General features: G+C 46.8%; 2 protein-coding genes across 2 annotated transcripts; both read right to left on the bottom strand.

The window, feature by feature from the left end:
* Positions 1-8861: 8861 nt before the first annotated feature.
* Positions 8862-10047, bottom strand: LOC127292773 (strigolactones hydrolase CXE15-like). Its single transcript, XM_051322229.2, has one exon. The coding sequence runs from the start codon at positions 10007-10009 to the stop codon at positions 8960-8962; it is 1050 nt and encodes a 349-aa protein (XP_051178189.1). The 5' UTR covers positions 10010-10047; the 3' UTR covers positions 8862-8959.
* Positions 10048-12056: 2009 nt separating this feature from the next.
* Positions 12057-13677, bottom strand: LOC127292772 (probable indole-3-pyruvate monooxygenase YUCCA11). The gene is made up of 2 exons (XM_051322228.2): positions 12566-13677; positions 12057-12466 (listed from the first exon to the last, which is right to left on the bottom strand). Exons 1-2 carry the CDS (start codon positions 13544-13546, stop codon positions 12266-12268), a joined length of 1182 nt encoding a protein of 393 aa, XP_051178188.1. The 5' UTR covers positions 13547-13677; the 3' UTR covers positions 12057-12265.
* Positions 13678-13787: the final 110 nt, after the last annotated feature.

Genomic DNA, 13787 nt, shown 5'->3' on the forward strand with positions numbered 1-13787 from the left:
CGTTGACAAAATTGTTTCTTGTTTTCAAAATCAAAGCTCTAGCACAAATATAGCAATCGATGCTTTCCTCTTTGAAGGACCATTCTTTTACTTTTATGTTGAGTCAGTTCACCTATCTCTCTCCACCTCAAGAAGCAAACACTTGTGTGAACTGTGCATTGATTCCTACATACTTGCATATTGCACTTGTTATATTACTTTGCATTGACAACTATCCATGAGATATACATGTTATAAGTTGAAAGCAACCGCTGAAACTTCATCTTCCTTTGTGTTGCTTCAATACCTTTACTTTGAATTATTGCTTTATGAGTTAACTCTTATGCAAGACTTATTAATGCTTGTCTTGAAGTACTATTCATGAAAAGTCTTTGCTATATGATTCATTTGTTTACTCATGTCATTTACCATTGTTTGGATCGCTGCATTCATTACATGTGCTTTACAATAGTATGATCAAGGTTATGATGGCATGTCACTCCAGAAATTATCTTTGTTATCGTTTACCTGCTCGGGACGAGCAGAAACTAAGCTTGGGGATGCTGATACGTCTCCGACGCATCGATAATTTCTTATGTTCCATGCCACATTATTGATGATATCTACATGTTTTATGCATACTTTATGTCATATTTATGCATTTTCCGGAACTAACCTATTGACGAGATGCCGAAGGGCCAGTTGCTGTTTTCTGCTGTTTTTGGTTTCAGAAATCCTAGTAAGGAAATATTCTCGGAATCGGACGAAATCAACGCCCAGCATCCTATTTTTCCATGAAGCTTCCAGAACACCCGAGAGTCGCCAGAGGGGAGCCCTGGTGGGCCCAGGAGGTAGGCCGGCGCGGCCCAGGCCCTGGCCGCGCCGCCCTATCATCTCACCGCCTCTTCGACCCTCTGACGCCGCCTCTTCGCCTATATAAAGGTCCTCGACCTAAAACCTCGAGACGAAAAAGCCACGGTACGAGAAACCATCCAGAGCCGCCGCCATCGCGAAGCCAAGATCTGGGGGACAGGAGTCTTTGTTCCGGCACGCCGCCGGGACGGGGAAGTGCCCCCGGAAGGCTCCTCCATCGACACCACCGCCATCTTCGTCACCGCTGCTGTCTCCCATGAGGAGGGAGTAGTTCTCCATCGAGGCTCGGGGCTGTACCGGTAGCTATGTGGTTAATCTCTCTCCTATGTACTTCAATACAATGATCTCATGAGCTGCTTTACATGATTGAGATTCATATGAGTTTTGTATCACAATTCATCTATGTGCTACTCTAGTGATGTTATTAAAGTATTCTATTCCTCCTGCATGATGTAAAGTGGACAGTGTGTGCATCATGTAGTACTTGGTGTAGTTTATGATTGTGATCTCTTGTAGATTATGAAGTTAACTATTACTATGATGGTATTGATGTGATCTATTTGGTTATGTTGATCTGTCATGCACTCTAAGGTTATTTAAATATGAACATTGATTATTGTGGAGCTTGTTAACTCCGGCATTGAGGGTTCGTGTAATCCTACACAATTAGTGGTGTTCATCATCCAACAAAAGGGTGTAGAGTCTAGCATTTATCTATTCTGTTATGTGATCAATGTTGAGAGTGTCCACTAGTGAAAGTATGATCCCTAGGCCTTGTTCCTAAATACTGAAATCACTGCTTGTTTACTGTTTTACTATGTTTCTACTGCCTGCAATATTACCACCATCAACTACACGCCAGCAAGCACTTTTCTGGCACCGTTACTACTGCTCATACTTATTCATACCACCTGTATTTCATTATCTCTTCGCCGAACTAGTGCACCTATTAGGTGTGTTGGGGACACAAGAGACTTCTTGCTTTGTGGTTGCAGGGTTGCATGAGAGGGATATCTTTGACCTCTTCCTCCCTGAGTTCGATAAACCTTGGGTGATCCACTTAAGGGAAACTTGCTGCTGTTCTACAAACCTCTGCTCTTGGAGGCCCAACACTGTCTACAAGAATAGAAGCTCCCGTAGACATCACCGGTCCTTGAGTCTTACTCAAGACCTTGCCTGGTAACATAGGTAAGAACCCTTTCTTGCTTTCGTCCATTCTAAAGTTCTTTAGAATCTTGTCCAGGTATGTACTCTGTGATAGCCCTATTAGGCGTCTTGATCTATCTCTATAAATCTTGATGCCTAATATATACGATGCTTCACCAAGGTCTTTCATTGAAAAACTATTATTCAAATAACCTTTTATACTGCTTAATAGTTCTATATCATTCCCAATCAATAATATGTCATCTACATATAATATCAGGAATGCTACAGAGCTCCCACTCACTTTCTTGTAAATACAGGCCTCTCCATGACACTGTACAAACCCGAAGTCTTTGATCACCTTATCAAAGCGTCGGTTCCAACTTCTTGATGCTTGCTTCAGTTCATAGATTGAACGCTGAAGTTTGCATACTTTGTCAGCATTTTTAGGATCGACAAAACCTTTGGGTTGTACCAAATACAACTCTTCATCAATGTCTCCATTAAGGAACGCCGTTTTGACATCCATCTGCCAAATCTCATAATCGAAAAATGCAGCTATTGCTAACAAAATCCTCACAGATTTTAGCTTTGCTATAGGTGAGAAAGTCTCATCGTAGTCAACTCCTTGAATTTGTCGGAAACCCTTTGCGACAAGTCGAGCTTTATAGACAGTAATATTACCATCAGCATCTGTTTTTCTCTTGAAGATCCATTTATTCTCGACAGCCTTGCGGCTATCAGGTAAGTCTACCAAAGTCCATACTTTGTTGTCATACATGGATCCCATTTCGGATTTCATGGCTTCTTGCCATTTGTTGGAATCTGGGCTCATCATCGCTTCTTCATACGTCGCAGGGTCCTCATCATTGTTGTCCACAATCATGACATTTAGACAAGGATCATACCAATCAGGAGTGGCACGTTCCCTTGTCGATCTGCGAGGTTCAGTAGTTTCCTCGTTCGAAGTTTCATGATCATTATCATTAGCTTCCTCTGTTGCCGGTGTAGGCGGTACAGGTACAACTTCGATCGCGCTACTCGATCAACGAGTATAGATTCATCAATCTCATCGAGTTCTACTTTTCTTCCAGTCACTTCTTTAGTGAGAAATTCTTTCTCAAGAAAGGTTCCGTTCTTAGCAACAAAGATTTTGCCTTCGGATCTGTGATAGAAAGTGTACCCTATAGTTTTCTTAGGGTATCCTATGAAGACGCATTTCTCCGCTTTGGGTTCTAGCTTGTCCGGTTGTAACTTCTTTACATAGGCTTCGCAACCCCAAACTTTAAGGAACAACAGCTTAGGTTTCTTATTAAACCATAATTCATACGGTGTCGTTTCTACGGATTTTGATGGTGCTCTATTTAAAGTGTATGCGGCTGTCTCTAATGCATAACTCCAAAATGATAACGGCAAATCAGTAAGAGACATCATAGAACGAACCATATCTAAGAGAGTTTGATTACGACGTTCGGACACACCGTTTCGTTGTGGTGTTCCCGGCGGTGTCAATTGTGAAAGTATTCCGCATTTCTTTAAATGCATGCCAAACTCATAACTCAGATATTCACCTCCACGATCAGATCGTAGAAATTTAATCTTCTTGTTACGTTGATTTTCTACTTCATTTTGGAATTCCTTAAACTTCTCGAAAGTTTCGGATTTATGTTTCATGAAATAGATATACCCATATCTACTCAGATCATCTGTGAAGGTTAGAACATAATGATAACCACCGCGCGATGCTACACTCATTGGTCCGCACACATCGGTATGTATGATTTCCAATAAGTCAGTAGCTCGCTCCATCATACCAGAAAATGGAGTCTTAGTCATTTTTCCCATTAGACATGCTTCGCATCTATCAAGTGACTCAAAGTCAAGTGATTCAAGTAATCCATCGGTATGGAGTTTCTTCATGCGTTTCACTCCAATATGACCAAGACGACAGTGCCACATATAAGTAGAATTATCATTCAATTTAATTCGCTTAGCATCAATGTTATGTATATGCGTATCACTACTATCGAGATCTAACAGAAATAAGCCATTCTTTTCAGGTGCTCGACCATAAAAGATATTATTCATAAAAATAGAACAACCATTATTCTCAGACTTGAATGAATAACCGTCTTGCATTAAACAAGATCCAGATATAATGTTCATGCTCAACGCGGGTACAAAATAACAATTATTTAGGCTTAAAACTAATCCCGAAGGTAGATGTAGAGGAAGTGTGCCGACAGCGATCACATCGACTTTGGATCCGTTTCCAACGCGCATCGTCACTTCATCTTTCAGTAGTCTTCGTTTATTCTTTAGTTCCTGTTTCGAGTTACAAATATGAGCAACCGAACCAGTATCAAATACCTAGGTACTAGAACGAGAACCAGTGAGATAAACATCTATAACATGTATATCAGATATACCTTCTTTCTTTTTCTTGACAAGGCCGCTCTTGAGATCAGCCGGATACTTGGAGCAATTACGCTTCCCAATGTCCCTTCTCCTTGCAGTAATAGCTCTCACGATCTGGCTTAGGGCCGTTCTTAGGTTTCATAGGAGGCGTGGCAGCTTTCTTGCCACCCTTCTTGAATTTTCCCTTAGACTTGCCCTGTTTCTTGAAACTGGTGGTCTTGTTGACCATCAACACTTGGTGCTCTTTCTTGATCTCAATCTCAGCAGCTTTTAGCATGCCAAAAAGTTCAGGTAACTCCTTGTTCATGTTCTGCATATTGTAGTTCATCACAAAGTTCTTGTAACTTGGTGGCAGTGATTGAAGGACACGATTAATCCCCAGTCTGTTAGGAATCACTATTCCCAAGTCACTGAGTTTCTTCGCATGCCCGGTCATGGCGAGCATGTGCTCACTAATGGAGCTGCCTTCTTCCATCATACAACTGAAGAAATGTTTCGATGCTTCATAGCATTCCACGGCCGCATGAGTCTCAAATATAGCTTTCAGCTCATTCATCAACTCATGGGGATCGTGGTGCTCAAAACGTTTTTGAAGATCGGATTCCAGACTGCACAGGATGGCACACTGAACTTGAGAGTACCGAGTTTTCCGAGTCGCGTAAACAGCTTTTACTTCATCGGTTTCAGTTTCTGCAGGAGGGTCACCTAGCGGTGCATCAAGCACAAATTGCAGATTTCCGCCAGAGAGGAAGATCCTCACATGACGGAACCAGTCGGTGAAGTTGCTACCATTGCTCTTAAGTTTTTCTTTCTCTAGGAACTGGTTAAAATTGATTGGGGATGCCATCTCTACAACATATATTTGCAAAAGTTTAGACTAAGTTTATGACAAATTGAGTTCAAATTTTAATTCAACATAATTAAAAATCTAGGTGAACTCCCACTCAAAACAATATCCCTCGCATTGTCTTAGTGATCACACGAACCAAATCCACCGCACCTAAGTCCGATCATCACGAGACAAGGTGTGATTTCAATGGCGAACACTCAAAGTGTTCATCATATCAACCATATGATTCATGCTCTACCTTTCGGTATCACGTGTTCCGAGACCATGTCTGTACATGCTAGGCTCGTCAAGGCCACCTTAGTATCCGCATGTGCAAAACTGGCTTGCACCCGTTGTATGCACTTGTTGATTCTATCACACCCGATCATCACGAGATGCTTCAAAACGACAAGTCTTGGCAACGGTTCTACTAAGGATGAACACTTTATTATCTTGAGATTTTAGTGAGGGATCATCTTATAATGCTACCGTCGCGATCTAAGCAAAATAAGATGCATAAAAGGATTAACATCACATGCAGTTCATATGTGATATGATATGGCCCTTTTGTCTTTGCGCCTTTGATCTTCATCTCCAAAGCACGGACATGATCTCCATCATCTTCGGGCATGATCTCCATCATCATCGGCGTAGCGTCAAGGTCAATGGCGCCATCTTCATGATTGTCCTCCATGTAGCAACTATTACAACTACTTTGAAATACTACTCAACATGAAATTTAAAGACAACCATAAGGCTCCTGCCGGTTGCCACAATACAATAATGATCATCTCATACATATTCATCATCACATTATGGCCATATCACATCACCAAACCCTGCAAAAACAAGTTAGACGTTTCTAATTTGGTTTGCATATTTTACGTGGTTTAGGGTTTTCGAGAGAGATCTAATCTACCTACGAACATGAACCACAACGTTGATACTAATGTTGTCAATAGAAGAGTAAATTGAATCTTCACTATAGTAGGAGAGACAGACACCCGCAAAGCCTCTTATGCAATACAAGTTGCATGTCGAACGAGGAACAAGTCTCATGAACGCGGTCATGTAAAGTTAGTCCGAGCCGCTTCATCCCACTATGCCACAAAGATGCAAAGTACTCAAACTAAAGACAACGAGAGCATCAACGCCCACAAAACCATTGTGTTCTACTCGTGCAACCATCTATGCATAGACACGGCTCTGATACCACTGTAGGGATTCGTTGCATAGAAAACAAAAATTTTCCTACCGCAAACACACAATCCAAGCGAAGATGCAATCTAGAAGACGGTAGCAACGAGGGGATTATCGAGTCTCACCCTTGAAGAGATTCCAAAGCCTACAAGATGAGGCTCTTGTTGCTGCGGTAGACGTTCACTTGCCGCTTGCAAAAGCGCGTAGAAGATCTTGATCACTGCGCCACGAACGGGCAGCACCTCCGTACTCGGTCACACGTTCGGTTGTTGATGAAGACGACGTCCACCTCCCCGTTCCAGCGGGCAGCGGAAGTAGTAGCTCCTCTTGAATCCGGCAGCACGACGGCGTGGTGTCGGTGGTGGTGGAGAAACCCGGCGGAGCTTCGCTAAGCGTGCGGGATGTGGAGGAGTGGGGCGGCTAGGGTTTGGGGAGAGGGGGGCGCCGGCCACTTGAGGTGGTGCGGCCACCTTGTGCTTGTTTGGGGTGGCCGGCCCCCTCCCCTTGGCCCTCATTATATAGGTGGAAGCCCCAAGTGTTGGACTACAAGTCTCCGAATAAGACCCGAACCCAAAACCTTCCATGTGATAGGGAAACCTACCCAAGGTGGGAATCCCACCTGTGGGGGGGTGGCCGGCCCCCTTAGGGGAGTCCACTTGGGACTCCTCCCCCTTTAGGGTTGGCCGGCCATGGTGGTGGAGTCCCTTTGGGACTCCGCCTTACAAAGTGGTTTCTTCTGGACTTTTCTAGAACCTTCTAGAACCTTCCATAGAACCTTCCGGATCATTTTAAATCTTATAAAATGACTTCCTATATATGAATCTTATTCTCCGGACCATTCCGGAACTCCTCGTGATGTCCGGGATCTCATCCGGGACTCCGAACAAATATTCGAACTCCATTCCATATTCAAGTTCTACCATTTCAACATCCAACTTTAAGTGTGTCACCCTACGGTTCGCGAACTATGCGGACATGGTTGAGTACTCACTCCGACCAATAACCAATAGCGGGATCTGGAGATCCATAATGGCTCCCACATATTCAACGATGACTTTAGTGATCGAATGAACCATTCACACATGATACCAATTCCCTTTGTCACGCGATATTTTACTTGTCCGAGGTTTGATCATCGGTATCACTCTATACCTTGTTCAACCTCGTCTCCTGACAAGTACTCTTTACTCGTACCGTGGTATGTGGTCTCTTATGAACTTATTCATATGCTTGCAAGACATTAGACGACATTCCACCGAGAGGGCCCAGAGTATATCTATCCGTCATCGGGATGGACAAATCCCACTGTTGATCCATATGCCTCAACTCATACTTTCCGGATACTTAATCCCACCTTTATAACCACCCATTTACGCAGTGGTGTTTGATGTAATCAAAGTACCTTTCCGGTATAAGTGATTTATATGATCTCATGGTCATAAGGACTAGGTAACTATGTATCGAAAGCTTATAGCAAATAACTTAATGACATGATCTTATGCTACGCTTAATTGGGTGTGTCCATTACATCATTCATACAATGATATAACCTTGTTATTAATAACATCCAATGTTCATGATTATGAAAACTAATCATCCATTAATCAACAAGCTAGTTAAGAGGCATACTAGGGACTCTTTGTTGTTTACATATCACACATGTATCAATGTTTCGGTTAATACAATTATAGCATGGTATATAAACATTTATCATAAACATAAAGATATATAATAACCACTTTTATTATTGCCTCTTGGGCATATCTCCTTCACCAGCTCCACCGGTTTCCCCATCGCCTTCAGGCGAGTGACGTAGTCCACGGTGGCACCGCGCTGCTCGTCGCGCCTGACAACCAGCACCAGCATCGGCGGAAGCGCGACGTCATCCAGCACCGGGCTCATTATATACCCCGAGTGAGGGGAGAGAGAGAGAGTGAGGGTGGTCACTGGTGATTGGTGACTGGATTGGAGACTGGCGCACATGAGTAAATGAAGCGTGTACTGCGTTTTCTCCACGCGTGCAATGGTTGCAACAGCCAACACGGGGACAAGTTTCACAAAAACAGCCAATTAGGCCGTTTCTTCCGGAGGAGACCCAAAATTGTTTTAGAAACTATGCTATGCAACAATGTGGGGGAGCCCAACCAATCAAACAACCCACTTTTGTCTCTCCGGATGCGGGCCAAAAGGTCTCCAAGACACCAAACACGTTCAAAAACAGCGCAACCTAATAACCATAGTGAAGAGAGAACACGGAACGTCGTGTTTTGGCTTATAGATTTAAATGCATCTATTATACAAAATACATTTCAAATATTTGTTTAAATGTCAAAAAGAATCAAAGAATGTTATTCTTTCGCGACACTTTGTCCGCGGATATAAAATGTGTGAATGTACACCTAATGTTTTTTCCAAATTTATCTTTTAACATTTGAAAATATATTTTTGAATAATGGGTACATCTACTACACCTACAAAACAAAATGGACATCCGAATAAAACGGGCCTAAAAGATCAGTTGGAGACGGTGCCGTCGTCGGCCAAGATAAACCGCTTCACGGCACGGACCACACCGTTGCTTGCATCGCCGTACGGCTCATAGTAGAAGAACGCGTGGCCCTGCTCCTCGAACTCCACGAGCTCCACCGGTTTCCCCATGGCCTTCAGCCTAGCGACGTAGTCCACGGTGGCACCGCGCTGCTTGTCGCGCCCGGCAACCAGCACCAGCACCGGCGGAAGCGCGACGCCGTCCAGCGCCGGGCTCCCCGGCGCGAACGGGTTGGCCAGCGGGTGGTCCTGGCTCTTCGCGGTGGATCCCAACGGCAGCGCCAGGCGCCACAGCTTGTCGTACTCCGGCACCCCGCCGAACATCAGGCAGAGCATGGCGCACCCGGCGACGCGCACGGGGTCGAGACTGAGGCTGCCCAGCCCTGCGCGGACGGCCATATGGTGGACGATGTTCCCGCCGGCCGAGTCGCCGCAGAGGAATGCCCTGCCGAAGTCCGCCGACTCCGCGAGCCAGGGGTCGGCGTTCTCGCCCGCCGCTGCCTGGCCGCGCACCCAGCGAAGGGAAGTCTCCGCGTCGTCGAAGGCCGTGGGGAGGCGGTGCTCCGGGGCGAGGCGGTAATCCACGGACAGGACCACAGCCGGTAGCTCGCCGGCGAGGCGGAGGCAGCAGGCGTGGAAGTTGGGCTTCTCGAAGCTGCCCAGTATGTACCCGCCGCCGTGGAAGTAGACGAGCACCGGGAGCTTCTTCCCCGAGGAGGCGTCTGCCGGCTTGTACATGCGCAGCTTGAGCATGTGGCTGGCGTCGTACACCACGTCCTTCCACTCGACGACGGGCTGGTCGGGCGGCGGAGACGGGGGAGGGAACGGGTCAGGGAAGCGGATCACCGAGCCGTCGCTGAAGAGTTGGAGGAAAGGGCGCAAATCCTCCACGACGTGCGGCGGCGAGGAGCACGCCATGGGCTGCAGCGGGACTCGCGTGCGGCGGCGAGGAGGACGCCATGGGCGACGTGGGCAAGATAATGGCGGGGTGGAGATGCTGGCCATAGAAAAATGCATACGAAAAAAAATGCGACGGGAGGTTTTGTTACGCTACCTTATACTGCACTATTTAAGTCTCATCTGACCGTCTTTCCCAGGGAATTTGTAGACTTTTCTCCCACGTCTTTTCCTTTATTTTCCTTTTAAGTTCATATTACTATAAATAGTACTCCCGTTCATTAATAGATGTCGGAAGGTTCGTCTAAATTTAAATGTATCTAGTGTGTCTAGATACATTCAAATTTAGACAAATTTTGAACATTTAAAAATAGACAGAGGTAGTATAATTAATTCTCAGTTCACTGAAAACTAACTTCACCCACAAAACCATGTGTCAGAAGTGGGGTCTCATATGCCGACGATCAACGTTTGGCACTAGTACCATATGGAGCAATTCAAGTATCATTGTTTTCCATCTCTTTATTTCTAATAAGTACATCGAAATCCAATACATCTGATGATTTTTTTTGATGTAGGAATAGTTTTACTTTAGTGCCAGCAACATAAATTCAGCCGCGACGACTCCGGAGGCCTCCCCTACCCTGCCCCAACTAGCCCCAACCTGAGCCCTCCCGCAGCAGCCGCTAGCACCGATGGTGGTGGCAACGTACGTCTGTACAAGGAAGAGGGTGTTGGAGCCATACCAAGCGGCCCATCTTTCAAGCAGAACTGCGTCGTACGGCGTTATGAGCGGAGGCGGTGGCCATCGAGCTGGTGAGGTGGTGGTGCAACAAGGCCTGGCGAAGTAGTAGTAAGAGGCAGCGGTGATCGTCGATGCGCCGCGAAGGCTGGCACAAGTGGGCTCGATCTGGGACGAATTGGACCTCGTGTTGGTCTGCATTGCGGTGGGGCTTCTAGCGCGTGTCGTCGCATCTTGCCTCGTGGCGCTGCTCAGGCGGAGACATGGAGGTCCGAACAACCTCTTCATCTGGATTCCTCTCACGCCAAGACAAAGATTTGTCATATGCATGTCCTCCTTGATCTGGCCAGAGTGTCGAGTTCCGGAAGACTCCACCGACGAATTTACTTGGGCGACTTATGCCATGAGATTCCTGGATCGGATGGAATTTGATCGTGCGCACCCATGTTTTTTCCGATCAGTTGGTTCAAGAGGGAGCGATGCGAAGCTCTACCATTTGTTTCCATGGTCGGACATGTCTTGTTCGTTTCATGGTGATGTGAGAGGCGTACAATGTCATGGAAGCTGAGATCTAAGGACTAGTAATTGTGGTTTGAGTGTTTGCGGCGATGAAAAAAAATTCTTGGTGCTTTGGGATTCGTATCAGCGGTATGCAAGTGGGGGCGATAGCATAAGTGGAGTTCAAAGTATTACGTTCCAGGGTAAAAATTCAAGGCCTGACCTTAATTGGTTGTGCCTGTTAATGTCCTTATTGCAGGTATTGTTTTGAGAGCGGAGACCTTCTTAAGGGTCAAAATCTAAAATCTATAATTGAGTGACGAGGACGCGTGTGGGTTGTTTGCTTCTTAGAGGCGTGGCTTTTAGAGAACTTGAAATTCATGTGTTTTTCTTGGTGGAGTTTGTGTTGCGGCTACAAGTACCGGAACAATGTTGCGGGATTTTTCTTTCTTAGCTTTTTCTTCTTCTTTTGGCTATGCGCATCCATACTGGCATTAGTATATTGCTTTCTTGCAGTACCCTTTATAAAAAAATCATGTAATGTTTTTTTTTCCAAACACATGTTGATATATGAAAAATGCCATTTTTTTAGCATGATACATCCTGAAATACTCGCTACGTCCTAAAATGTAATGCGTCCTCAAATATTTTTGATCGACAACTTACAACTTTAACTAGTACTACCTTCATTTCAAAGATTAAGCCTTATATTTCTATTTAAAAATCAAACCAAATAAAGTTTGACTAAATTTTTAGAAAAATCTATGAATAAATATGAGATTTTATAGATACCATATAAAATATATTAAAGTATCTATCTAATGATATTGATTTGATATTTTGCATGCTAATGATTTTTGGTAAAAACTTAGTGAATTTTAATATAGTTTGAGTTTCTAAAAACAATATAAGCCTTAAACTTTGGAATGGATGAAGTATAATTTATACTTGTAATATGTCTGAAAATGAATAGGAGTACAGCCATACTGAAATCATATAATTGTATCACATGCGACCATCATCCGTGCGACCATCATCATCTCGTCTCCCTAATCCCTATGTCTAAATCCTGGCTCCACCCGAGTACACTACACTGCTCTCTAGCTGGCCCGTGAACATGTGGGTGTGGCTGCTAGCTAGCCCACATTGCCGGTGTTGTTGGCTGACTCGCCGGAGCCCTGCAGCTGCATGCTGATATCCTCGGCGATAAACTGCGCGTCCGTGAAGCTGCCATAGATCCCTCTCCCCGCTAACCCCGCGCGATAGAGCCCATTCTCCCCCTTGGGCGATCTCCCGGCCGCCATCCCGTTGTCGCCGATCAGCCCGTCGCCGTGGCTCTGAAACCAAATTTAAGATGCAACCGTCCATTTCAGAATTAGCTGCGCGAAGTTCAGTTCAAAACCAATCGGTTCTTGGCGCACACGCGCCGCACGAACCTTGAGCCACTTCTTTGCGGTGCTGCGGTACCCGGTGGCGAAGACGATGGCGTCGAAGCGGTGCCGTGTGCCGTCGGCGAACTCCACCACGTCCCCGTCGATGCTCGTCATCGCCGGCAGCACCTGGATCTGGCCGTTCTTGATCTTGTCGTAGGTGCCGACGTCGATGACAGGGTAGGCGTTGATCTGCAGCTTTCTGGCGAAGGGCCCGAGGGCGGGCCGTGGGAGGCCGTGCTTGGCGGTGTCGCCAAACACGAGGAAGCACGCGAGCAGCGTCAGCTTGTCGATCATCCAGACGGGAAGGTACGCGAACAGCGCCGTGGACGCGCTCATGATCTCCCTCGTCATCAGGTGGAGCTCGCCGCGGACGACGATGGAGGTTGCGGCGCCGCCCTCGGCAAGGTCGAGGGCGATCTCCATCCCGGAGTTGCCACACCCGACGACGAGCACCGCTTTCCCACGCATCCCCTCGGCGGATGCATAGTCCCTGGAGTGCATGGCCTCGCCGGTGAACGTGTCCAGCCCGGGCACCTCCGGCAGCACCCTCTCGTCGAACTCCCCCGTGGCCACCACCAAGAACTTGGCCGCGTGCCGCTCCGCATCGCCGGTGCCGAGGTCGACGGCCTCCACCTCCCACCGCCCGTCCACGAAGCGCGCGGCACGGACCTCGCGGCGGAGGCGCGTGCGCACGTCGAAGCGGTCGGCGTATGCGTCGAGGTAGCGGACGAAGTAGTCGCGCGGGAGGTAGTCCGGGGCGTCATCGGCGTGCGGCGCGTGGGGGAGCGCGCTGATCTGCTTGGGGAGGTGAAGGTGGAGGCGGTCGTAGGCGCGCTTCCGCCACAGCGAGCCCACGCAGTCGTCGCGGTCGAGGACCAGGCTCGCCACCCCGCGCCGCGCCAGGCAAGCCGACGCCGCCAGACCCGACGGCCCCGCCCCCACGATGATCACCGGTGGCGCGATGCCAGTAGCCGCCGTCGCCATTACCGAACGTTTCTTGGTGTGTTAGCTGTGCGTGCGCCTGCCGTGTACCGTGTACGCTAGTATGTAGGGTCCTAGCCGTGGATTAATCGTTAATGGATCGTTCACACTGATCGATCATTCCACATCCATCGATGTCTAGATAGCGGGAGGTTTGTCCTCACCTAAGAAAGAGTGCATAGGTTTTTTCACACGCAAAACCAACAAGATAAAGGAATTGCGTGCCATTTGCTCGGCCTTGCCT

The sequence above is a fragment of the Lolium perenne genome, chromosome 4, assembly GCF_019359855.2.
Source record: "Lolium perenne isolate Kyuss_39 chromosome 4, Kyuss_2.0, whole genome shotgun sequence".
NCBI lineage: Eukaryota > Viridiplantae > Streptophyta > Magnoliopsida > Poales > Poaceae > Lolium > Lolium perenne.